Source organism: Leuciscus leuciscus (assembly GCF_965113295.1).
Source record: "Leuciscus leuciscus genome assembly, chromosome: 17".
NCBI classification, from domain to species: Eukaryota; Metazoa; Chordata; class Actinopteri; order Cypriniformes; family Leuciscidae; genus Leuciscus; species Leuciscus leuciscus.
The window spans coordinates 23,354,697-23,380,125 of NC_138741.1; the positions used below are offsets into that span (position 1 = coordinate 23,354,697).

Consider the following 25,429-nt stretch of genomic DNA (forward strand, 5'->3'; position numbering starts at 1 on the left):
ATAGCCTGGAGGTAGCAAAATGTGCCCCTTCGAAAAGTCTGTCATTCCTCCTCAGGGTAATCATAAATGAGCTGCAACTCCTAATGACTATTTAATTAGCAGCTAAAATGACTGAAATAATGAAAGGGATTTTTCATGGCTTGACCGTCAAATGAATGCATTAACTTACACCATTCTACAATGTTTATAAGTTAACATACCACTTGCAGAATCTATAAGATGCTTTTTTTTTTTTTATAATAAAAAAATATCTAATGTTTTACTGCACTGTAAACTGCATAACACACACATGTCCTACACAACAAAACAATACTGTAACTACATTTACCCAAATTATCCTGTTACATGTAGCCACTGGAGAACTCAAATGTGCAGCGAATGCTGGGAAATCAAAGAACTTGAAGGACCTTGAAGATTTTGATCAATTTGTATTTGTCTTGAAAAAATAAATAAATAATTGTATAATTAAATTGAAATAATAATTGAATACTAAATAAATAATAAATCAAATCAAATGCAATTACAGCTTTATCTGAGTGTACAGTGTGCAAACAGATTTAAAGATCGAATGGTCTAGAAAACGTGGTCTATCCAAACGTCAAGTTCTCCTCACATGTCTGGCAGCATTTGAGCATCGTACAGGCAGTCACATTTGGCAGAAAAGCTCTCTGACTAAATAAATATGTGGTTTTGTTGCACAATGGTGATTCATTTTCAAGGAGATTTTGTTTGATGAGTGGCTGCCTTCCATGATGTATCATTGGTGACAACAGTCTGCTGTGATGTTGTATGATTAATTAAATGAGTAGGCTTACTGTGAGCAGTGATATTATAAATATTTAGTTCGGCAACATTTTACATGATACACAGTTTCATTATATGGAACCGATCATGTCATTTTGTGTAATATAATCAATGAATGACCAGTCAATGTGACAAATTCCCTTTTATTTTATATCTTTTATTGGTAGAGTTTACTAAAGCAAGCACCAATATTGTTTCAAAACCTCTAAACCCCAAGTATTCAAATTTGGATCGCAACTCGGCACGCACTGTTTGCGGGATCAAATCATGCAGCTAATTCAGAACTTAAAAGAAACAGACTCGTAATTTTCGCTGGTAGGTGATAAAACAGATGAACAAATTTAATACTGTGAAGCTGCTTTGATACAATCTGTATTGTGAAAAGCGCTATACAAATAAACTTGACTTGACTTGACTTGACTTACATTGAATGAGAGATTTAACCATTCCATTTGGTGTCGGTCCGGCCCAGCCGATATGGATATATTTCATTTTCCACTGTGGGACTGATACTGGAACTCTTTGGAATGTAATACAAATGTGTCAGTCGTTGCATTACCTAAGAGTTTACAGACCATATGAGATGTAAATATCAGATATTTATTTAAATTTTTGAGTTAACTTCACTTAAATAATGCGCTTGGATAGAAAATGGCCAATCCTGAGTGGCGATGTCACTACACGCATTCTACCAGCAGAATTCCAGGCTGAGACCGGTTTGTAATCATGCCGTGCCGAACCGTTCGGCATCCAATCATCATCCAAAGCAGATGCAAACCAACAAATTTCATATACTGTATTATTTTATGCTGGATTTTTAGATTTTAAAATGTCTTTGAACAATTCCTGTTTGTCTGTATTGAAACTCCTGTACAATAGGGACTTGTTAGTCATTGTGATTAATCATCCTTAAGCCATGTAGAGTCCAAAATACTGTAACCCCATCTGTTTATTGAGCATTGATAATCAGTTGGTAATGTATTCAGATGAAGTTTGCTGTGGTGATTCACAGTGAGTATAGCTGTCTAATGCCTGCTGGTGGCAAAGTGTAAGTCAACCAATGTTAGCCCTCCGTCTGGAGCCGGCTTTAGTGCACATGCTGTTGCCCCGATCTCAAGCTCTCACTGTCTCTCAGTTTCTAAAGCACTAAGCATGGTCATTAAACACCAACATGGTCACTTTCCTGTGTAAATGTACAACGGTTGACTTGGTCAGAGTGTCCAAAAACCCATATATAAGGACATCATATGACCATGTGAAAGAGGATTTAATGTTTGACAACAGTATAGTCAAGCTATTTACTCATGTTGGAAAACATGTTTTTGACATCTTGTTAAATAGCAAATACGCTTGAGCTGAGGCAAGCATAACAGATACTATTTTTCATAATTGAGGAACTATGCGACAATGAATACCTAAACAATGTTTTTAATTTGTTGGCTTCTTTAAGATGCTGCAAATGCCCTTTGGCAATGACACCCTATATAAAATCATGAGATGTTTTTTCAATTAAGTTTCAACATGAAGCTCATACTCTTTGATTGACAACCACTCCAAAACCATTTTACTCTTTTGCAGTTCGCCCTTGGCGTTAGAAATTGATATGACGTTGTTATACTTCGGTTATGCTAAGCGACAAGGGCAAATTGGAGCTGTCTCGAACTTTCTAATAGTTCCACTTCATTCATGCATCCTAAAAATAGCTGGTCTAGACACTCAAAGACAAACTTGTCTGATTCCACAAATAACATCACCTAAAAATGAAACAATCACATTCATGGATACTCTACATGGAATTTAAAGGGATAGTTCACCCTAAAATGAAAATTAAGTCATAAATTACTCACCCTGGCCCATGCAACATGTGTTCTGGGGGTACACAATATGATATTTAATGTATTATTTAACTGAAAACCTGACCTTCAGTGCACAGCTACGTGCACGTTCGTGTGACGCAGTTCACTCAAGATGAACAAATACGCGACATGAAATACAACGTCTAGAAATCCCCCCCAAAAAGTATCCGTATACTTTCTTCACTGAGTAATCTGGACCGGAACTACGTTTGAACTACTATCATTCTTTGATACTTTTGCATCTTTTTTAAAAAGCTTGATGCTGGTCTCTATTCATTGCCATTACATCGACAAGCGCAAGCGGGACATTTAAAAAAAAAATTCTCCTTTTGTGGTGCATAAAAGAAAGAAGGGCATACGGCATTAGAACAACTCCAGGGTGAGTAAATTATGACTTTTTATAATTTTATAAAACTCTGCATTTGCTAAATGTTTCTTTTATTTTTATACACTTGTAAGATGCTTTTATACAAAGCAACTGCACATTTTTACAGTATGTGTGTCTGGGAATCAAACCCACGACATTGGCGTTGCTAGCACCATTCTCTACCTGTTGAGCAACAGGAACAATTTAACCTTTGAAGAACACTGAATTTGAAAATGTTCTTCAAAGGTATTTAGGGATCATTTGGTAAAAATGATTGGCCAGAAAAAGTATGATTAAGAGGATTAAGATGTAAGATGAGTAAGATGATTCATTTGTATCTATTATTTGTAAAGTATGCCATTTACAGTTACAATGATTTTCTATGAATTAACAAAATAACAAAAGAACTGAACAAAGGAATAAATTACTGCAAAAGCGTATACATCTGGTAAACACTGAATGTTCATTCTTTGCTATCAGAGTACTTGTTAAGAAAATGTGTAATTTAAATCCCACTCACTGTTTCAGGCATTTTAAAGAGCTAATTTGATAACAGTGTTCATGATTCTGAGCATAAGCTATTTAGGTTTGTTATTGTGTGAATTTACAGCCTTGTTCTGTTCTGGTTTACCTTTGCTTTATTTGCTTTGAAGCCCCCCCAAAAGTTTAGTACATCTTTATCTCTTCTTGGAAGTAAAAAATATAAAGTAATCCGTTAACGTCATATAGGAATAATCCTGTGGGATTCTAGCAGTGCAGTGCAGCTCTATTAATCAAACTGATTGCACATGATGCATCTCTGTTCTCTCTCATGTTTTAATGATACTGGGGATTTCTTGGGCCCTTGATTGATTGCATTCATTTTTATCAATGACTCTGAATTTGGTTGAAACAACTTGGGAATGTTTACTTTACAATCAAGCTGATGATGCCAGGAAGAAAATACAGCTGTACAAGGACCTTTGGGAGGGTTTTTGAAATTGCCAGTGTTGAGTCTTCAGACACAAGTTTGCTATATCATTATGAAACTGACAGATCTAACAAAGCACACTGCCATCATCAACACGGGAATCTGTTACATTGTGGCACGTTCCGTGAATATGTTGCACTTTGGTGTCTCATTAATTTTTAAAGCCCAAGAGGCACAAATCCAAATGTTTTTTTGATGTGAGACCTATTAAAAATATTTGATAAACTACTATATACAAAAGTCAAATTAACCTAGCATGAAAAGTAACTAGTTTAAACATGGTAATTTGGGCCTTTGCCTGTATCAAACAAATAAAATCATGCAATGCAATTTTGACAATCTACTGAACTCATATCCAATCAACTGAAGTAAAACATATTTCTAACAATTCATTTTAATTACCAAAAACATATTATTTAGCTGTATCTCACATTTTCACAACTGTATTTCCACATTATTTTCCGTATTAGAGAACAAAAATGAAACATTTCAAAATGTGACGTGACGCTCAAGAATTAGCATAATTTGGAAAGACAAGTAAATACCAATATTTGTAAAAATTTTGAAAATGGGATTGTTGACTACATTTATTAAACTCAACCATTCAACCAGGTTACTCAAACTATTACATAAAAATTACTGTTTTCAGAATTTTTCTTTAATTTATGACACATAAGTTTATCAATATCTGCAGCCCAACATTTTGTCATATAGACTTGCAACTCTGTTACCCATTCTGTCACCTTTTTAAATTTAGTTTATTTATGTTTGATGTTACTTTTCAAGCACTAATTAATAGAAGATGCCAAGTGATGACACCAATTATCAGATCACTGGGGGGAAAAAAACACTTAAATCAGGTTGAATATTCTGCTGAGGGATTTTTTTAAGGCTTTGTTTTTCCACTGCATTGAGTGGGACTTGGACTTCTCTAATATGCACATTTTATCTTCCATGCATCATGCCCCGAGTCCAAAACACAATAATCAGCAACCAGTGCGGATCCAAAGCAATAGTTCTGCCCATTGTAGACTCACCCTAGAGCTGATCCCCAGAAAATCTCGCAAAATGCTTTCTGCTCTCTCAGCATGAGTTTCTTCTCTGGCTCCATTTCCTCAGCATGGTGACACGCTGAAGCCAGACCAGTGAACACAACTCATCCTGTAACACACTTATCAGATCTCTCCACTCCATGCTATCATGCTGAGAGCTACAATGATACATCATTTGGGCCAGAAGCCCTTCTTAGCATCACGAGATGGTCATCTCAGCGAGAGGCTGTTTTTACCATCACCATAATCAGAGGTTCTCTATACCTGCCCAAGGACAAACACATGACTGTTTAAACTCACTTTGTAAGATCTGGCTTAAGCAGCTGTGGAGGCCACAGCTGGGAGGGCCAATTTTCTGATCCTTTCACCTGTGGACAGAGTGCTGGCCTGTTCTGATTTGGGTGTTTTGGACTTGCTAGACAAGACTGGGTTTCAATTCACAAGCGACTCACTGTTAGAAAAGCAATCTCAACACTTTCGAGTCCTTGCATTGTTTTTTGGATTTTGTGGTATCACCATGAAATAGTTTTATTTTAAAACTGCCATTCATTGTGAGACTATGCAAAGAAGCTTTCGCTATCCGTCGGGCACATTTATCTACAGACCATTTCTCACCTCAGTACTCCATTATTGGAGATGTCTTAAACAAAGATTGATTTTTTTGTTTTTACTTGTTCATGGGACGTTGTGTTTAGTATATAGTTTGTAAATCTCAATCTCAAATGAGAATGAGAATAAATATTAGAATGATAGGACAATATAAAGAATGTAAAAATGCCCAATTTAGATTTTTATAACTGTAAATTACATTTTATTTCACTTTCTGTCAATCAATTCTGGATGATGTGATAGAGGGGTTTTTTTGTGGGGGTTTTTGTCTATAAGCTATAAGATAAAAAAAATGATTGCAGAAATCTCAATCATAATTAAAAAGAAACTTCCCCAAAGAAAACTCCTGAAGGAGATTTCTTTAACATCTCAACTGTTTTCCCAATACAGAAATGAAGAACAAATGCTTATGCCTTTTCATTTTTCTCCTGCAAAAAACCCTCACATAGCCTCTCTCTCTTCTAGGGTCTAAAACTGTGCTCAGATCTGCCAAGACAAGAGAGATTTCAGTATAATCCCAAATATTTATCATCTATTCTTTGAAGGACAAACAATCTGAACTACTGTTTCAATTATTATAGTAAACATTACAATAAATCATTTTCAAATTTACCTGTATACAAAAATACCTATTCATTCTATAAAAAAACAGAACCTCCATCATTTGGTTTAACCTCCATCATTTCCATCGTTTACCCTCAAATTCATATTGTTTATTGCTTGATCAGTATTCATTACAAAATTAAGACTGCAAATGAGATATTGAAAACAGCGCAGATTGAAGTTTAATCCATTTCAATGCCAATGGTTACGCTTTATGCACAGCTCCCAAAGCATCATTGTCTTGGAGCATCACTTCATCAGAGCAGCACAGAGGATGAATGGACAGAGGACAAGCTGTGAATGAGTGTACGAGTATTCTGGGAAAATGTTTTGCTTGTATTTTTAGTTTTCTAGCTTGTTCTGAGAGACTGCAATCCTTGACGTAGAAGATAGGTCTTGACGTCCACCCATCCCAATACGCAAGACAGTCTTCTGTGTCCTCTCTCTCTCTCTCTCTCTCTCACACATACACTCTTGTAAAACAGGGGGTTAGGGGTTGGACCACAGGGAGGGGTGTGTCTCTATAAAACGACCGAGCAACAGCATCCTCTTAGGAAACAAACAGAAGCAGGCATTAGGAGAATATAACCGCCTTCAATTTCAGCAGATCTGCTCAGGACAGGTGCCTGAACCGCACACAGCTCAGGTAGGCTGACAGAGGGGGAGAAACACTTTAGATTCACATCAGTTTACTCAGGCCACTTTGCACGAATCTGATTGCTGATTATTTGAAATTTTGAGTGTGCAATTCGAGTAAAAAAATGTTTGTTAAACTTGGACGTTAAAGGGATAGTTCACATTTACTCTATTACTTTCTTTCTGTGTTCAATTTTGTTTGGACCCCAACGTATAATATCTTCTTTTGAAAGAAAGTCATACAGGTTTTGAACAACATAGGGGTGTAATAGATGATATTATCCTTTCTGGGTGAAATATCCCATCAGATCAGTAGTTTATTGCATAATCGTAGTTAACCACGTGCAAGACATTTTATTTTTTCCCCATAATTTACTGAAATAAAGCATCAAATTATGCATAAAAATTTGGTTTATAGCATGTTGTGTCTTCTGTATTCTGTCTTGTAAATGACAGGGACATATTTTTCACTTTGCTCTCACAATTATGTCATTGATTTGTCCATAGTGAAATCAATGCATCTCTTTACAGGGCATAATCCAGGCTACTATACACCTCATTTAACTTTAGGGAGAAATTTACTGTACTCTGAGGTGTTCGATTCAGCTGAGAGGGAATATCGGCAGTTTTGTGAAATATTTTTGAAAACAAGCTGATTTTTGGTGCGGAAAAATGCCCAGCACCTGCTCCGTTCATGGGCCATTACCATACAATTTTCTACTATCTGTGGCCAGTGCCTATAAATGTCTTATCTGCTGGAGTTAGTTTGGATTTAGTGCTCAGGTTACAAAAATTAAGAGTGACATAAATAGTTCGCTAATTTCACATGAGGTCATAATGAATTAGCCTTTAAAGATTGTGATGCATTGGATGTAATTCTGCCATGTAACTTTATGATGTTGCAACAGATCATTTCATACCTAATTTGTTCTAAACCACAGAGTGTCACTAAAAGATCAGAGCTGAGTTTGCAAGAATTGTGGGTATGATCATAAAACTTTTTTTTTTTTAAACGTGTTAATACTGTTTATTGTATAACAAAAACCTGGCTGAATTACAACTCAAAAGAGTTTTGAAAAAGATGAAGTGCCATTGATTCCTTCTATGCAAATTCCTAATGTTGTATTTTATTAGAATAATCTCAATCATTTCAGTACTTCTTTAAAAAAAAAAAAAACTATGCAAAGAAAAATCCAAATGATGATTAATAGAAAATGTTCAGAAGTATGATACACTCTCAGAAAAAAGGTTCAAAAACTGTTACTGTGGCAGTACCTAATTCACACCTTTGTAGCCTATTTATCCCTTAAGGATGCATTTTTAGTACCTTAAAGGTACATATCAGTACGTGTCCATATTAGTACCTTTTAAAAAGGTACCGCCCCAGCCCCAGTGACAGCTTTTGTGCCTTTTCTTCTGAGATTGTAGAAGAATCATTGAGGGAAAGTGCTGCTATGACGGCAAATTTATCAGCTCGTCCGAAACTCATGCCACAAATTTAGCCACTGTGAAATTGACTCCTGATTAGCTGTCCTAGTGGTGCTTTAAATATCCTGATGCAAAAAAAAGCATAAGCATAAAAGAAAAATATATAAGCATAATCACCGGAAATATTTATAAAAATGATAATCTAGCTTTATAATAAACATGACTTTTTTTTTTACATGAATATATATCTATCGAACTATGTTGAACTATATTGTTTAGTTGTTTTTTTAAAAGATATTTCACAGTGGTCAGCCAGTTCAAAATAGTAGCTATACAGGATATTAGGCACTGGCTGGAGAAAAGGAAGGCTTTGTTTGAAGATGGATGTGCAGTACAGCAGTGTGATGTGACTAAGATCTATGCTTCATTCTTACAATGCAATCATGAAAATAGGTGTTAAATGCCATAGTAAGAGTACAAACCTGAAAGTAATATCACATATAAATTTTTCAAATTCCAAACAGTTTATCTGCCATCTAGACTAACATGTCTGTGTGGTGAGTGAGAGACTGCACTGCATCAAGGAGTTCCTCTGCCCTTAACTTGAGTTTAACAACTGCATTCAATACCGCAGATGAAACAATTACTTTTGCATCACAAGCATGAAAATAACCTTATGATTTTTTTATTATAATCTATCTCGGGGATGTCAATGCAAAGCCCATCCTGACTGCTGTTTAAGTGTGGTGAATCCTTCTATTCCAGTCACTAATTATTTCTTATAAGAATTTTTTTTATTTTAGTTGTGGTTATTGGAGCAATTTGGCATTTAATTTGAGCCTGCGTTGATCTGCTTGTGAGTTTGTAGGTGTATACACAAATGTTTGTCTTTGACCTTCATGGGCTGCAGTGGCCCTGCTGAGACATACAGGTGAACAAAGTGCACTACACTCTATTATTTTCCGTCTCATTTCCTTTCATCTTACCTGTCTACCTGTCGGTGTCGTGTGTGTTTGCCACTGATGTGAGCTCCTCCTACAGACTGTGCAATTTCGGCAATCAAGATCATTACAAATCACACTGTACGACATGGAACTAAACTTGGGTACGACATGTATGTAGACTGTACGATGGTGATACCTATTGAATCGTAGGCTACGACGCAAGTTAGTATAGAAGAATAAAAAGTCATCAGCATGCGCTAGTGGTAAATAAATAGAGAAAGATGAATCGCACTTTGGCAATTAAGGTTTTTATAAGCCATAAAAAAAGAGGAGGAAGCAAAAGAGGAGAATATGGATGCAGTCAATGCTAGGAAAAAGAGGCCAAATTGCCATGCCACTTTTGCAAATGGAGCTTGAGGTAAGTAGTTTTATGTTTTAGCGCCAGGTCAAGTTGATCAATACGCCATTTCATGTTGCACTTTTATTGGCTAATCAGTAGACGTAGCTCATAGCAGCAAACACTGACACGGTCATAAAATTATCGCAGGCTTTGGTCGCAAGACTGTGACAACGGTCGTCTTTGAACCTCTCTCACTGTACGACGTAGAAAACACCGTTTAGAAGCCACAACCACAGAAATCGCCACGATTGGTCATCTTTCGTCTGGGACAGCCCGAAATCGCACAATGTGTTCAGGGCATTAGTTTCAGAAGAGATCTCAAACTGTGCTCAGATTGGCCAAGATACCAAACATCAGAGATCACAATACAATTACAAACCCAAACATCTCTCATCAGATTCTTCTAAAACCAAATCATATCTGTCAATACTGTCGTCCACCTTCATTTATAGCTCTATACACTCTCACTGTACGTCAACAATTGTCTCTTTTTTATTTATCCTAAGGATTTTAAGGAGAAACATAAATTATCCTTAAGCCTAACTGAGACTCACCTTTAAGTCTCCTGAGCTAGGCTATGTAAGAGCAACGTATTAGCAATAAAATGTTCCTCAGGGGGTGTTGCTGCATCACTGGTCATTTCATTGACATTCATTATGTTTACAGCCAATAATAATGATACTTGTACACATCAACTATTGGATACTAATGGCTCTTGGGTTAATACTGGATTAGTAATAATGGTCATTGATTTCTTCTTTTTTAACTGATCTATAGCGTCACGCTTGAAGGAAATTGAGGTCATTAATTCAAACTAGGTACAGCTTAGCGTCATATAGTCGCCACCTCAATGGCCAGCCCATTATGATCATATATCACTATTTATTTCCTTAGGTTATGGTGTTAGTTTTGTGTCATACATACATAATGTAAATGTTATGGACCAGTTTCACAGACAGCGCTTAGATTAAGCCAGGATTAAGCCTTAGGTCAATTAGGGCATTTAAGTAGCTTTTATTAACGTGCCTTATAAAAAAAATTACTGGTGTGCATCTTGAGACAAAACAATGCCACTGACATTTTAAGCTTTCAGTTAAAACAGCTCAAACATGCATTTTAGTCTAGGACTAGCCTTGTCTGTGAAACCGGGGGTATATGTGATCCTAATCACGTGTTTGTCAGCTCACAGACCCCTTGCAGCAATTTCTTTCCAGCTTTCCATCTGCAGTTGCACAATTCTGGTCTAATTAGACACAGCAGTGAACCTCGCATCTCCGCCACTGAGAACCCCTCTGGTATTTAGCTTTGATTATGACGCGTTTGACTGAGAAATGGGCTGTGCAAAACTAACCCCATTTACTTCTGGAGTATAATTGAGCCAGTGAGTGTCTTTAAACAATACATGCAAAATCTCAGGAGGTAACACTTCTGAAATGATGGACAATATCTCCAAGAGAGTAGCAACTGGTGATGGAGACAGGAAATGAAGCAGAACATAGAATTATTTCCACTTGGTTTGTTTACTGGACAACGTCTGATATTTCTCATCATGGTATTTATGAGCATCAATGACAGAAATGCTGCAGTGTACTCGTTAGAATCCATTAATTAATTGTGTCTCTCCTCTTATCTGATCAGAATATGTAAAAGAAGCTAACATAATTGAAGGTGTATTAAAATATGAAGAAAGAACACATTAAAGCTTATGGACTAAATGAACACTTAGGGTTGTTTACACAGCTGAGATAAAGTTGCTCAGAGGAGGCTGAGTGCCTGCACAAGATTCTATGTAAAAACACGATTCCGCATGAAAGCCATAACATATGTAGATCTGATCCATCTCAGCCCATAGAATCAGAAACAGATCTGATTGTGTACATGGGCAGGTGAACATGACACAACAGCGTGTATCACACACAAACAATAACCGACAAGGGACTGAACTGAACGGGGAGAATATATACAAAGGGTAAACGAGAGAACTAACTAGACACAGGTGGATGAAGGTTAACTAATCAGGGACTAACAAAAACAGGTGCAGACAAGACAGAACATAATTGTGACATTACGCCCCCCTCGAAAGGCATGTCGTGATGATAACAGAAGTAAAAAAAAAAAAGAAAAAAGAGAAAGAAAAAGGGCCAAGGGGGCGTCGGCCACGGGCACCACGGTGGTGCAGAAGGGGGGAGGAGCCAGGGTGGAGTCCAGACAGAGGGGGCGGACGGAACCCTGGAGCCGATCGGCAGAGGCGGAACCATGGTGAGAGGTGGAGAAACCGGTGGAACAGAGTGGCTGACGGACCATGGTGACACCGTAGACCCAGAAGACGCTGACCTGCGGGACTAAGGCGATGACGTGGGGACGGATGACCGGGGTGACGATGTGGCGAGGGAGGCCGATGGGGAGGTCAGAGAAAGGGAGGAGTCTAGGGGTGCAGGGTGAGGGCACAGCCCGAATCCCGGAAGTCCGTGGCTGCCGCTGGGCGTCGATCGCTGAAGGCCGACCTGGAGTGTCGAGCGAGCCCAGCGGAGCTTCCGGGCAGACGGACCACGGAGGCGATGAAGGAGTGGTGGGTCGAGGTGAGGGCAACAGGCTAACAGGACGAGGTGGTGGTGTGGGCCTGGAGGCCCGAGGTGTAGCCGGGGACTCAGCCTCTAGCCGACCTGGTGGCCGGGGAGCCCGAGGCGCGGAGGATGAGCTGCACAGAGTGACGGCAGTGGCAGAGCCGAGGAGCTACACGACACCAGTGGTGCCGACGGATCCAGGGGGCTGGTCGTGACCAGCGATGGAGACGGGATAAGGATGACAGGCAGGGAGGCGGACGGGACCGGCGAAGAAGATGATGATGTGAGGGCGGGGATAGGATCCGTGGACCACAGGCCTATTAGGTTGTAGTCCACTCCTGGCTCTGCGATGGACTGACCCGCCTGCGTCGAGTCCGGGGCTAGTTCAGGAACGACCTCGGTGGGCGCCTCAGGCTCGCTGTCTGTGAGGGAGGGGTCACAATTCCGGATCATCCAGGCCAGGTAACCCAGATAGGGCCTGCTCTCCGGGCAGAGAAGCTGCAGCGTGGGTGAGTCCATCAAGTTCATCTTTGTTTGGTCAGTTATTCTGTCACGCTTTGGCTGATGAAGCAGACAGAACAATCTTGATTCCAAAAATATGACAAAGCTTGTTTCCAAAAATATAACAAAGCTTTAATGGACACGGGCAGGTGAACAGGACACAACAGCGTGTATCACATAGACACGAATAATAACCAACAAGGGACTGAACTGAACGGGGAGAATTTATACACAGGGTAAACGAGGGAACTAACTAGACAAAGGTGGATGAAGGTTAACTAATCAGGGACAAACTAGAACCGGGGCATGTTCAAGTTCAAAACGGTGCGCAACGTTTTGCTACGGTTTCCGGGTTGAACGTCATGTTTCCTGGAAACGGCGTGCACCGGTGTGCAACGGGGTTTGAGATACGTTTTCTCTTGTTTGGTGGGTATGTCAGAACTGCAGTCCAATCAGCAGCAACATGTATATAAAGCACGCGGTATTAAAGTAAACTCGCACAATGGGTTCAAGGAAAGTCATTTACAAATGTGTTCGATGCAGCTCGGTATACGCAACAACTGAGGATATTAGAAGGCATGTTTGTCGTAAGTTTTATCGTAAAAATATAGGATATCAACATAATGATGTAGTTGTTTATATTTTTAGCTTCATTGCAAGTGTATGACATTTGGTATAGAAATAAACAATGGTAATTAAGTGCTTTTCCTAAAAAATGAGAAAGAAAATACAGGGTATTAAAACAGTATGAACTACAAATAAAGTCAGTATGTGAGGCTAAATAGATGTGTTTTAGTCTGAATTAGGTAAGATGTGTGCTTCCATTTCAGTTTCAGCAATCCCTTCACTCGATTGGGATGTTCTCTTTTGTTCTGGGCGGCCAGTGCAGTAACTGTAACATCGGGCATATTTTGTAGTATTAAACACATATTTATACCGACTTCATCAGGCTCCGAAAATTCTTCACAAAGAACACAAAGAATGGCCCTCTCAGCTGCCATAGTTGCAACTCTTGCGTCATCAGAACAGTGTGTGTTCAACGCATCACCGTTTCTGTTTAAAAAACGTTGTGCAACGTTTTGTAGGGGCTGAACTCAGCCCAGATGCAGACAAGACACAACATAATTGTGACACTGATGCTGCTTTTGTTCTGTAAATTAAAATAAAATGCATCAGCAAAACACTGAAACTTTGCTGTTGTAATGACAGGGTATATATTTAATTATTTATAAATTATAATTAGATACATTTATTTATTTTGTAATTTCATATTTTCATTCATCATTTCACATTTCTAAGAGAGCCCATATCAGAGCGAAAAATACGACAGTTTTAAAATAAGAAATAAAGCAACACTGAGATATAAAGTCGTATTGCAAGATATAAAGTCTCAATGAGAAATAAACTATAAAGTCACATTGTGCTATTTAATGTCGCAATTTTGAGAAATGAAGTCACAATTACGAAAAATGGTTGCAATTGTGAGAGATAAAATCATATTGCGAAAAATAAAGATTCAAATGCGACAAATAAAGTTGCAATCGTGAGATGTAAAGTGACACTGTGCATAAAGTTTTCATAAAGTTGCAATTATGAAAAATCAAGTCAGAATTACAAAAAATCAAGGCGCAATTCTGTAATATAAAATAACACACAATTGTCAGATATAATATCGCAATTCACTTTTTTCATTTGTTAATTATTTTTTTACTCTGAAGCAGAAACAGGCTTTCATGTTTCAATAATTTCATATTTTAAACATTCATTTATTTATACCACTCTAAAAAACACAGGGTTAAAAACAACGCAATTTGGGTAAATATAGGACAGAAATTGTTGGGCTAATTTTACCCAGCAAATTTGGTTGTTTATTAAACCCAACAATAATGGATTGATTTTATTATTTAATTTTAACTATAATACTAGCTTATTTTGAATGAGTGATGAGTGAATGAGTGATTACAGATCAAGTTAAATTATCTAAACTTTTGTAAAATAACGTAGCCTACTCAACACAACCACTGGTTTGTATAACTTCCTTTATTTTCGATATAGCATAGGCCTATTATATTTTAGCCTACAGTAAAGTATGTAGTATGTAGGCTATACAATATTTCCTACATTTAAAATAATTTCACAAACATTAGAAGTAAAAAAATAAACATTTAGAGGTAACTCACGTGTAATCGACCACTCTCTGTTATCCCGTTTCCACCGTAACGACGCTGCCTGTCTCTCGTGCCGGAGTTGGTATCGGGTTCGGCGGGGGAACTGCTAACTTCAGACCGCCGCCGACCCAGCGTTTCAGTCGTCATAGCCGAAATTTGCTGTGACTGACTCCATAACTTGCCCATAAACAAACAGTGAACAGCTCTGAGGACACATTTAACATTCAAAGTAATTAGATTTAGTATATCTTTATTACGAATAAAATCATTTATTTTATGCAAGGCACCAGGCGTTTCAATCACGCGAAAAGACGATGCCCACACTCGTTTAGATGACTCACACATCGCATCCCTGTATGTTGCTTTGCATAAAATTAAATGTTTTACAGCACAGTAGGCTACAATTTTATACATAAAATAAAACGTAGCCTACACAAACCTGTATTTTACCGAAGAAATGCACCAGTTCGATGTCACTGAGAACTAGGCTACTCTCTGCAGAGGATGCAAAAAGCCCGCGATAAATAACTCAACCGCTGGGTTGTTTCGTTTGACCCAGGAGCGAGGTAACACAAAAACTACCAAGACGCTGAAAAAATAACCCTCAGATTTTTTTATTGTAATTTCTGAGTAAATGCATTTATTCCTCCTCTGTGCAGCATTAAACAATTTTAAATTAATCTTATTTTGGTATAAGTGCCACTCCAGCTGCAGATGGCAGACAATGTCACAAATCATGCACTGCTACTGCAGAAAACATCACTATTTCCTTTTCAAAACAGAAAAGCTTTCTTATGATATAAAAAGCACAGTTTCTCAAACTGTACCAATTTCCTCCCACTTAGTCAATGAGAGATTGTTCTTTCCTTTGGGTATATGAGATAATTCCTAAGGTCAGGAGTTAAATCACTGTGTCTATCTTGGTTAAGTCTTTTTTATTACATAATTGAGTTAGTTAATTACATTTTGAAGGCCTGCCAAGCTCTGCATCCCACATGTATGTATAGGTCTGTAAAACCTGCAGTGAAATTAAGAACTTCTGGGGCACTTGAGGTGCACAGAAAAGCTTGTCCTGGTAATCTAAATTCAAATGAGAAACTTCAACAAGAATAAATAACTGCTGAAGAGAAATACTGTAGTTGCAACTAACAATCTTCACTTGAAATATCACCTCTAAACAATGCTGCACCCTGGCCAGAATCCATTTAGGTGCGTCATCTCGTAGTTCCCGAGAAGAGAAAAAAACTAAATTAGCTAAAGGGGGTGGTGAAAATCAATATCTAGTTCATTCTCCCCTACATAAAGTTGTGTAATTCACTCACACACTTATAATTATGTGTCTTTCCTGTCTGTTGCTCGTACAGTGACCAAATTCAATAAACCTCAGTGACTTACACCTTTGCTTTTGTTCCTGGTGACACCTTCAGTACAAGTGTAATGCAGGTGAAATTGATTTATCTTGAAGTTGCTTTTGAAGCAACTAAACAACTGATGGTTTGGCGGTCAGTGCTGTCAATGCTGCAATGTAGGCTACATTCTCATCTGTGCTTTATTTGCTTGAGCAGGAAGCCACAGAATAAGGTTATTATTCTTAAAGCGCTTAAATGCTGAAGCTTTATAGTCCTTTCTATTGTTTGGAATAATGTGGTGACTAAGACTGCTTAACCAGCATGCATCACAGCGGCTCAAATCCTCCTCCTCTTCTCTATTCTGCTCCCATTACGCCACAAGCACTAATTCTAGCTTCAATTACTACAGATGATGAGTTTTGCTAATGAAGTAGATGCAAATGCTAAGTCTGTCTAAAATTCAATCAAAAAGTACCTTTAAATATAGTTTATTAACATCACACATATGATACATTTTACATCTAAATCTAGTTTAGATTATGTGAGTGATAAAGTACATTCAGACAGTCATTATCCAAAAATAATCTTACCCTGAAGGAGATTATTTTGCAATAATGACCTTCTGACTGTACATTATTCTGCTCATTACATGGCTAATTCCCAAATAAACAAATAAATTGATCATTAAATACTGAACTGAGTTGAAATTATTGTATTAAATTAATGTATCTAAAGCTTCCATAAAGAAAACAGTCCATAAAAACTTATTAAACAAAGTTGCCCAGCAACCAACTAAACACTGCGACAATATAACAGAATTATTTTATAATAAACTATGATAAATCTGCAATCAAGTTATGGACTAGGTAACATATTTAGCTCTAATGTGACATTCTAAGCTCAGAGGGTCTTATTCCAGTTCTTCTAAAACAAATGCTTTCATTTTCTAACTGGGGATTCTTGAGCTTCTAGCCAGAAGGGTTTATGCTCACCAATACCATTCTAAAGTTGAGTCTGCAAGTTTAAGTAGTTAATACTTTTATTCAGCAAGGATGCATTAAATGTCACAATTGGTGGTTGTAGATAGGCACACGACGATGAAGATGAATGTCAAAGTAAAGTTTTTAATAGATCATCCAAAAGGCAAACACAGATCAAGGCAGGAATAGCGCAACCACACGTATACATCGAGACCGGACAAAACTCAAATGAAACACAAGGACTTAAATACACAGATCAAACAATGTAACTAATGATGAACAGCTGAACAGAATTACTAAATTAATAACTATGGTGACAAACTCAGTCCAACAAAGTCCAAACAACATATAACCCTGACAGTACGCCCCATCCCGAAGAGGAGCGACCTCGCGCAGACAGAGGAAGGAGGCTCTGGTGGAGGACGGGAAACCAGGAGGAGTGAAGACTGAGAAAACCAAGGTGGTGTAGATGGTGGGTGGAGCCAGGGAGAAGCCCGGAGCAGGGGAAGCCAAGTGGAATCCCAGAGTCCAGCCAGGATGGAGATCCACGGCTGCGGCGACAGTGGGAGGAGCCATGGCGGGGATTTCCTTGGCGACGACTGACAATGAGCTGATGGTGGTGGAGCGCTGGGTGCAGACGGAGAGCCGGTGTTCTGGTGCGACACCGTAGGCCGTGACGAAGCTGTAGCGACGACCCCCCGAGGTGGAACCGGGATACCGGAGGGCTGAGGTTGAACTGGAGCGACTGAGGTCTAAGGCGAAGCCGGAGGTAGGTCGGAGCCAGACAGAGCTGTAGGGATGGAGATACAGAGCACAGCAGACGTCTCGTAGGTCCGTGGCGTAGTCATGTCGACGGCTACCCGAGGCGTAGCCGGCAGGCCGAGGGAGCCCAGTGGAGCCAAGGGGGGGGAGACGTGAAGGTGGAGGAGTCAGGGCGAAGGGCTGAAGAGGAGTGACGGGATCAGCGGCTGGAGGTGGAGCCAGGGGAGGAGGAGGCTGAGGAGGAACAGAGTGGCTGTCGGGAGACAGCGGAGTCTGGGTAGAAGGACTGGCTGAGGTTTTGAGAGGAGGTTAGAGAGGGAGGCTGTGGGATCCATAGATTTGAATCTGAAGCGTCTGATCAGCATTTGGAATCATCCTCTCCAAAGTAAAAACAACAGTCTGCGGTGGGCTCAGGCTTCGTGTCATCTCACATGGTGGTGTCTGGCTGGACTCTGGGTTGGGAGTGGGGCTGGTGTCCTCTTCGGGGCTGATGACAAAATCCAGTACATTTTGCACCAGCACCCACTCCAAATAGGTAGGGTCGTCCTCACTCCCACCATTCGCTGGGAGGCGTGCCTTCGCCTGCTCACTCAGGCTGGCATGGAAAAAGATGCCATGCGAGTCATCGTCATAGTACGCAAGGCAGGCTAGATTTAAAAAGTCCTGGGTATAATCCGCCAGCGAACGGTCCATCTGCTCCAGGCATAACAGTCTTATTGCAGGCAAAGCCATGGTGAAAAAAAAACAAAAAAAACAATAAAAAATGTACAAAAGCCACAAAACATCTTTTCTTGGTCCAGTCTTCTGTCACAACTGGTGGTTGTAGATAGGCACACGACGATGAAGACGTAAAGAAGTAAAGATGATAAAGAAGTAACGTTTTTAATAGATAATCCCAAAGGGAAAAACAGACACAAGAATAGGACAACCACATGTATACATAGACAAGACCAGACAAAACTCAAATGAAACACATGGACATAAATACACAGATTAAACAAGGTAATGATGAACAGCTGAACAGAATGACAAAGTAAAATTAGTAACTATGGTGACAAACCAAGACGGAAAATGGCAAACAAAGGCCAAACAACATAGAACCCTGACTTAAAGGGATAGTTCACTTTGAAATTAAATTTTGGTATGTTTTAGCTTACCTCAAGGGCATCCAAGATGTAGGTGTCTTTTTTTCCGCAGTAGTTTCAATTTTGATATTTTTAGGTCAAACCATTTTTGTCTGTCAGTCATATAATGCAGGTCGATGGTCACCACCTCAAAGAGCATGCACAGAGTCCAAATTAAAACAATTCCCCATCGTCCAAATTAAACAATTCCCCATCGTCCAAATTAAACAATTCCCCATCGTAAGTATACATTGATGGCCTAAGACACGAAACGAGCGGTTTGTGTGAGAAAACAAACAGTATTTATATCGTTGTTACCTCTTATACACAGCCATGTCTAAGTGAACTGAGAGCGCGGGCGGGTATAGATATATACACTAGATGTCGCCTTGGCTACGGTTTCGTTCCAATGAACTGCAGTAGCCAAGGCGACTTCTATTGTATATATCTATACCCGCCCGCGCTCTCAGATCACTTGGACGCGGCTGTGTACAAGAGGTAACAACGATATAAATACTGTTCGTTTTCTCACACAAACCGCTCGTTTCGTGTCTTAGGCCATCAATGTGTACTTACGATGGGGAATTGTTTAATTTGGACGATGGGGAATTGTTTTAATTTGGACTCTGTGCATGCTCTTTGAGACAGTGACCATAGACCTGCATTATATGACTGACAGACAAGAACGGTTTGACCTAAAAATATCAAAATTGAAACTACTGCGGAAAAAAAGACACCTACATCTTGGATGCCCTTGAGGTAAGCTAAAACATACCAAAATTTAATTTCAAAGTGAACTATCCCTTTAAATTGATCAAGTCATGTCACCTTCATTTATATACAGATTATCAGTAGCCTAATAAACAGGAAAATAACAGAATCAGTTATAAAAATTCAAGTGACAGTGAATACTTTTATATGTTATTCATATTTTTGTTTCAAATAAATGCTGTTCTTTTGAACTTTCTATTCATCAAAGAATCCTGAAAAAGGTTTTCCACAAAAATATTAGGCAGCACAACTGTTCAACATTGATAATAATAAGCAATGTTTCTTAAGAATCAAATCAGCATATTTGAATAATTTCTAGATCATGTGACACTGAGGACTGGAGTAATGATGCTGAAAATTCAGCTTTGGTCATTATTATTAATTATTATTAATTTTAAAACAGCATTGAAAATGAATGCTATTTTAAAATGTATTAAAATAGAAACCAGTTATTTTAAATTGTAATATTTAACAATATTACTGTTTTTACCGTATTTTTATCAAATAAATGCAGCCTTGAACTTCTTTCAAAAACATAAAAAAATCTTACAGACACTACCCAAAGTTTTGAATGTTGTATATAAACATAATTCCGAAGTTATTCAGGCTATTTTTTATTACAGTTGGTTTTTGATTTTGAGTTTATTAGATTTGAGTCACAAAAGATAGTGCTAATGATGCTTGAACAATCAGAGGAATTCCAGTAAAGTCTTTGGTTTAACTATATACACACATACTGTTGTGCCAAGTTTTGCTTCTGTAACTTATTTTCTCTCTCGCACCCTCATCTCTTTTCTCTACAGACTGCACTTCAGCTGTTCTCACACTCCGTGATGAAGACTCCACTGTGGACGCTGCTGTTGCTTGGACTGTGTAACCCAGCATGGTGTGACTGCCAGAGGGATTGCCTCTTCTGCAGCCAAAAACTGCCAAATGAATATGCCTTCAACAATTTGGTAATTCCCTACAGTTGCCATCACTTCCCGAATAGAATATCACAAATGAGATCTCTTAAATATCTCTCATAGACAGCAATAAGATTAAATGGAAAGCATTGGAAAATTTTGCACAGAATATTGTTCTTCAGGAAAAAATACTTCAATGATCTCACATATTTCTTGTCTCACTTTCAGAAGAGATCTCAATGTCACAGATTGTGTTCACATACAAACAGCTGTAATCAGAGATTTAATAAAAGCTCAAATTGTATTCTTATTAAATCCTCCCAAAACTAAATCATCCATGTTAATTTTAATAGCTTTATGCTCTTATTGGCTACTATACGACAATAATTGTCTTATTTGTTTGTATTCTAATTTTTTTCTTCAAATGAGAAATGTACAATGTTGATCCCCAAATAAGACACAATTAATTATCATGCATTCTCAGACTATAACAGAAGAAGAAGAAAAATCCCATACACTTACGTTCAACGATTTATCCAAGACATATCTAAACCAGAATATCATAGAGACCACTCAAAACACCCTAGAAACCACAAAAGTAACGTGCTAGACTAGAGCACCTGAACCACTCAAAAGTCAGAGGCATATTTCTTCAGAATATGTAGAAATTTTCTTTGTTACTCTTCCCAGATCTTCTACAGTTTCGTTCATCTTATTTAATTTTTCTGTACTGTTCAAGATCTTTGGCCTCAACTGTATCGAATTTCCCCGAGACTCGTCATTAGTTGCCATAATTATAATGATCATAACAGCGGAATGTGGCTGTGCACTGCAGCTGATTATAGCTCTGAGGAGAGGAGGACACACTGTCTGATTCATGTCAATAAGACGCATTTGCGGGGGCAGAAGTGCTAATTTGGTTAAAGATGGACCTTTGACTCAAAACAGCTGGGGTGATTCAGTTATCATGTTGTGTAATTAAGTAGAAACACACTAACATAATTTGGCAAGGCTGCTTACGGAAACTGATTGGCCTGAGTAGCCCTCCATCGTTACGTAGGCTCTCCCTGAGGTGTTTTTTATTCATTTTCAGCATGAATGACCATATTTTTTTCTCTCTGTCCTTCTCCCTCTTTCTGGTCACTAACAAACTCCCTCGAAGCCAGACTTTTAAATCGAATAGGTTAATTGATTGCACCGGATTACATGAAAAAGAGCTCGCGCTCCTCCCACTTTTAATTTTTTTTAAATATATATTATATATATAAAATACATTTATATATATTTTACATATTCATATTAAAATATGCGAGGGTCGTGACTCGTGACCATAGCATAGACTGTAAAAAAAGGTCGTGACTCGTGACTTTAGTTGCTCAGAACACCAGTTTAGCTGACTGGGAGGCCATCTTAAAGGGATAGTTCACCCAAAAATGAAAACGTTCTCATTACTTACTCACCCTCAAGTTGTTCCAAACCTGTATGAGTTTCTTTCTTCTGTTGAGCACAAAAGAAGATATTTTAAAGAATTTTGTTAACCAGACAGTTGACGGCACCCATGGGCTGCGTCCGAAAACTTTGGCAACGACTTTGCCTGAGAACGAAGGTTCCTCACGAAACTGATTTCGGACAGACTTCTGAGGCAATGTAACGGTTTAATGATCTACAGCAAAATAGAGCGAGTTTTGTTGAAAATTAAATGAATATTTATAAGTGACTAGTAATTTCTCGACCCACAACTTTCAGAAGCCATCTTTATTTTACTAGCTCAGCTGTCACAGAATGGAAAGCACAGGATTGTGGGATATTAAGGCAGCAATGGATACATAGACGCGGCCTTCAAAAATCGATCAGATGAAGGTATCTCAGGAGATACAGCATTTATCAGTTTTCGGATGCAGCCCATGGTATTTTTTTTCCTACTATAAGTCAATGGCTACCGTCAGCGTCCACTGTTTGATTAGTTGAGTCTTACTGTTGAGTCTTACCGTTTTCGAATCCATTCAGCCGAACTCCGGGTCTAGCAGTACCACTTTTAGCATAGCTTAGCATAGATCATTGAATCGGACAGGACCATTAGCATCTCTCTCAAAAAAATGACCAAAGAGTTTCAATATTTTTCCTATTTAAAACTTGACACTTCTGTAGGTACATCGTGTACTAAGACCGACGGAAAATGAAAAGTTGCGATTTTCTAGGCTGATATGGCTAGGAACTATACTCTCATTTCTGCGTAATAATCAAGAACCATGAGTGCAGCAGGCGTAATGATATGACGCAGCGCCTGAAAATAGTCCCCAGCTCGGTAACTTCCAACGTGACTGGGTTTGTCTAACCTATTAGACCTATTTTCAGGCACTGCGTCATATCATTACACGCCTGCTGCACCCATTGTACGGCAGCAAAGTTTCTTGATTATTACGCAGGAATGAGATATAGTTCCTAGCCATATCAGCCTAGAAAATCACAACTTTTAATTTTCCGTCGGTCTTAGTACACGATGTAACTACAGAAGAGTCAAGTTTTAAATAGGAAAAATATCGAAACTCTTTGGTCATTTTTTTGAGAGAGATGCTAATGGTCTTGTCCAATTCAATGATCTATGCTAAGCTATGCTAAAAGTGGTACCGCCAGACCCAGAGATCGGCTGAATGGATTCGAAAACGGTAAAACTCAACTGTTTAACGCTGGGGGAGTTGTAAAATGAGCCTATTTCCAAAAAAAGTGGAGTATCCCTTTAATTCTAGATTTTAAAGTACAACATAATTCGAGAATTTATTCTGATTCAAGGGGAATCAGAATGTCAAATCCTGACTGGGCGAGAGGAGGAGCTGGGGATGGAGGAGGGTAATTAGCTCCTGAGAAACGTGATAGCTGCTTATAATACTGAAGGAGCTTATATATGTATACGGTGACAGGCGTCATATTCCTATTGGTAGATGTGGATCAGCTGATGCGAGCTTGACTAACGTGACCTGCCAGAACTAACGCTACGCTTGATTTTTGGCTGAACTCTCCCTTAAAATCAGCTAAGACCAGTCAATGGATAAATTGTGTTGAAAATAACTTTACAGACATTCTTCACCTCTGAGTGAGTCTGTGTTATTAAAGTATATTGATGTTGGAATGTGTGTGTTTGTGTGTGTCTTCTTTCAGGTGTGTCTGGTAGAGTGTCATGGTAAACTTTCTCCAGGCGACACCTGGGAGATGTGTCGCAGGACCATTGTGGAGCAGAAACCAAAAGCTTCATTATCGGTTGGAGGTGCCATGCTGAAAAGAGCAGATGAAGAGGTGGACACCTCTCTGCCTGTGGACCAAGATGATGGGGAGTTCTCTGAAACCCTCCAGAGGTTTGACCACATAACACGGGCTTTGGAAATGGATGATCAGGACCGAGATATGCAGCTAAGTAAAAAATACAAGTTCCTGCAACTACAGTCGGCACAGGAATCTGAGGAAGAGCGAGATGGAGCCAACGAGATGGAAGGTGACGAGGAAGAAAAAGCTGCCATCCACCTAATCAAACGCTTTGGAGGCTTCCTCAAAAACAAGTATGGCTACCGGAAGTTCATGGATCCTGGCAGGTCTTTGCAAAAGAGATATGGGGGTTTCATAGGCGTCCGAAAATCTGCTCGCAAATGGAACAACCAGAAGCGTTTTAGCGAGTTCCTCAAGCAGTATTTGGGCATGAGTACTCGAGCTAGCGAGTTTAATAGTATGTCTGCTGATGTCACCCAACAGAATGAGTAAGCTTTGATCTTCGAAGCGAATAAACTTACCCAGCAAACCATTTGTTATGCTCATTCGAAAGATATCATGCACTGTTCTCCTCAAACACAAAAAGCTCTCATAGTGCCACAGGGTTAGATGTGCATTTACTCATTAAAGCACCTAATCTGTGTCAAACAAAGCTAACAATAAGTAATATTAGCTAGAAGTTTGAAGAAAACTCTTCAGATTCAATTCGAGACATCTAAAGTTTGCATATGATTGGTATATGAAGGCCCCTGTAGTTTAATTATACATTGTACAAAGACCATTTAAAAACTTTACTAGATTCAAATCCATCTCCTCTACAACACTGCCACCTATTGGTCAATGAGAATTCCCATAATGAAAACTCCAAATTAAGGCGAGATGTGGGTGATTACTACAAAATAGCACAAAATAGAACGATTAAAGGAATAGTTCACCAAAAATTAAAAAAATAATTGTCATGATGACACTCAATATTATGTCGTTTTGAGCTCCAAAATCACCATTAAAATCTAATGAACCTATGAGAAACAGATTTTAAGTAGGCTACGTTTTTAATGATCACTTATAACCTAATTTTTCCTTTCAAATCTCAAATCAAACCAATCTCAGTCACGAACCAATTATGTTTGGGAAGTGATAACAGATTAATTGTCTGTTCTTAGCATTAAATATATTCGGCTGTATTACTTTAGAAGTAATATGGACAACATTTTTTGTCACTTTTTGTCATTTTTGGAGCTAAATGGGCTGTATAAATAACAAATTCGCTTTTAACCAAAAAACACCCTGATCTTAGCGTAATGTGAATCGTATGAAAATGAAGGTTATGTTTTAAGGGGAAAAAAAAGTAAGCATGAAGATCCAGCCCTAACTCATA

The 25,429-nt window shown here is 38.6% G+C and overlaps 1 protein-coding gene across 1 annotated transcript; it reads left to right on the forward strand.

Annotated features, from left to right (window-relative positions):
- Positions 1–6,827: 6,827 nt before the first annotated feature.
- pnoca (prepronociceptin a) lies at positions 6,828–25,403 on the forward strand. The gene is made up of 3 exons (XM_082143159.1): positions 6,828–6,907; positions 20,692–20,844; positions 23,950–25,403. The coding sequence occupies exons 2-3, from the start codon at positions 20,722–20,724 to the stop codon at positions 24,541–24,543; spliced, it is 717 nt and encodes a 238-aa protein (XP_081999285.1). The 5' UTR covers positions 6,828–6,907; positions 20,692–20,721; the 3' UTR covers positions 24,544–25,403.
- The last annotated feature ends 26 nt before the right edge of the window (positions 25,404–25,429 follow it).

Excerpts from the sequence above, each read along its gene's own strand:
- pnoca (XM_082143159.1), top strand. The coding sequence starts at position 20,722 with ATGAAGACTCCACTGTGGACGCTGCTGTTGCTTGGACTGTGTAACCCA. Across the intron at positions 20,845-23,949 it reads AATATGCCTTCAACAATTTG|GTGTGTCTGGTAGAGTGTCA; the intron begins GTAATTCCCTAC and ends GTCTTCTTTCAG.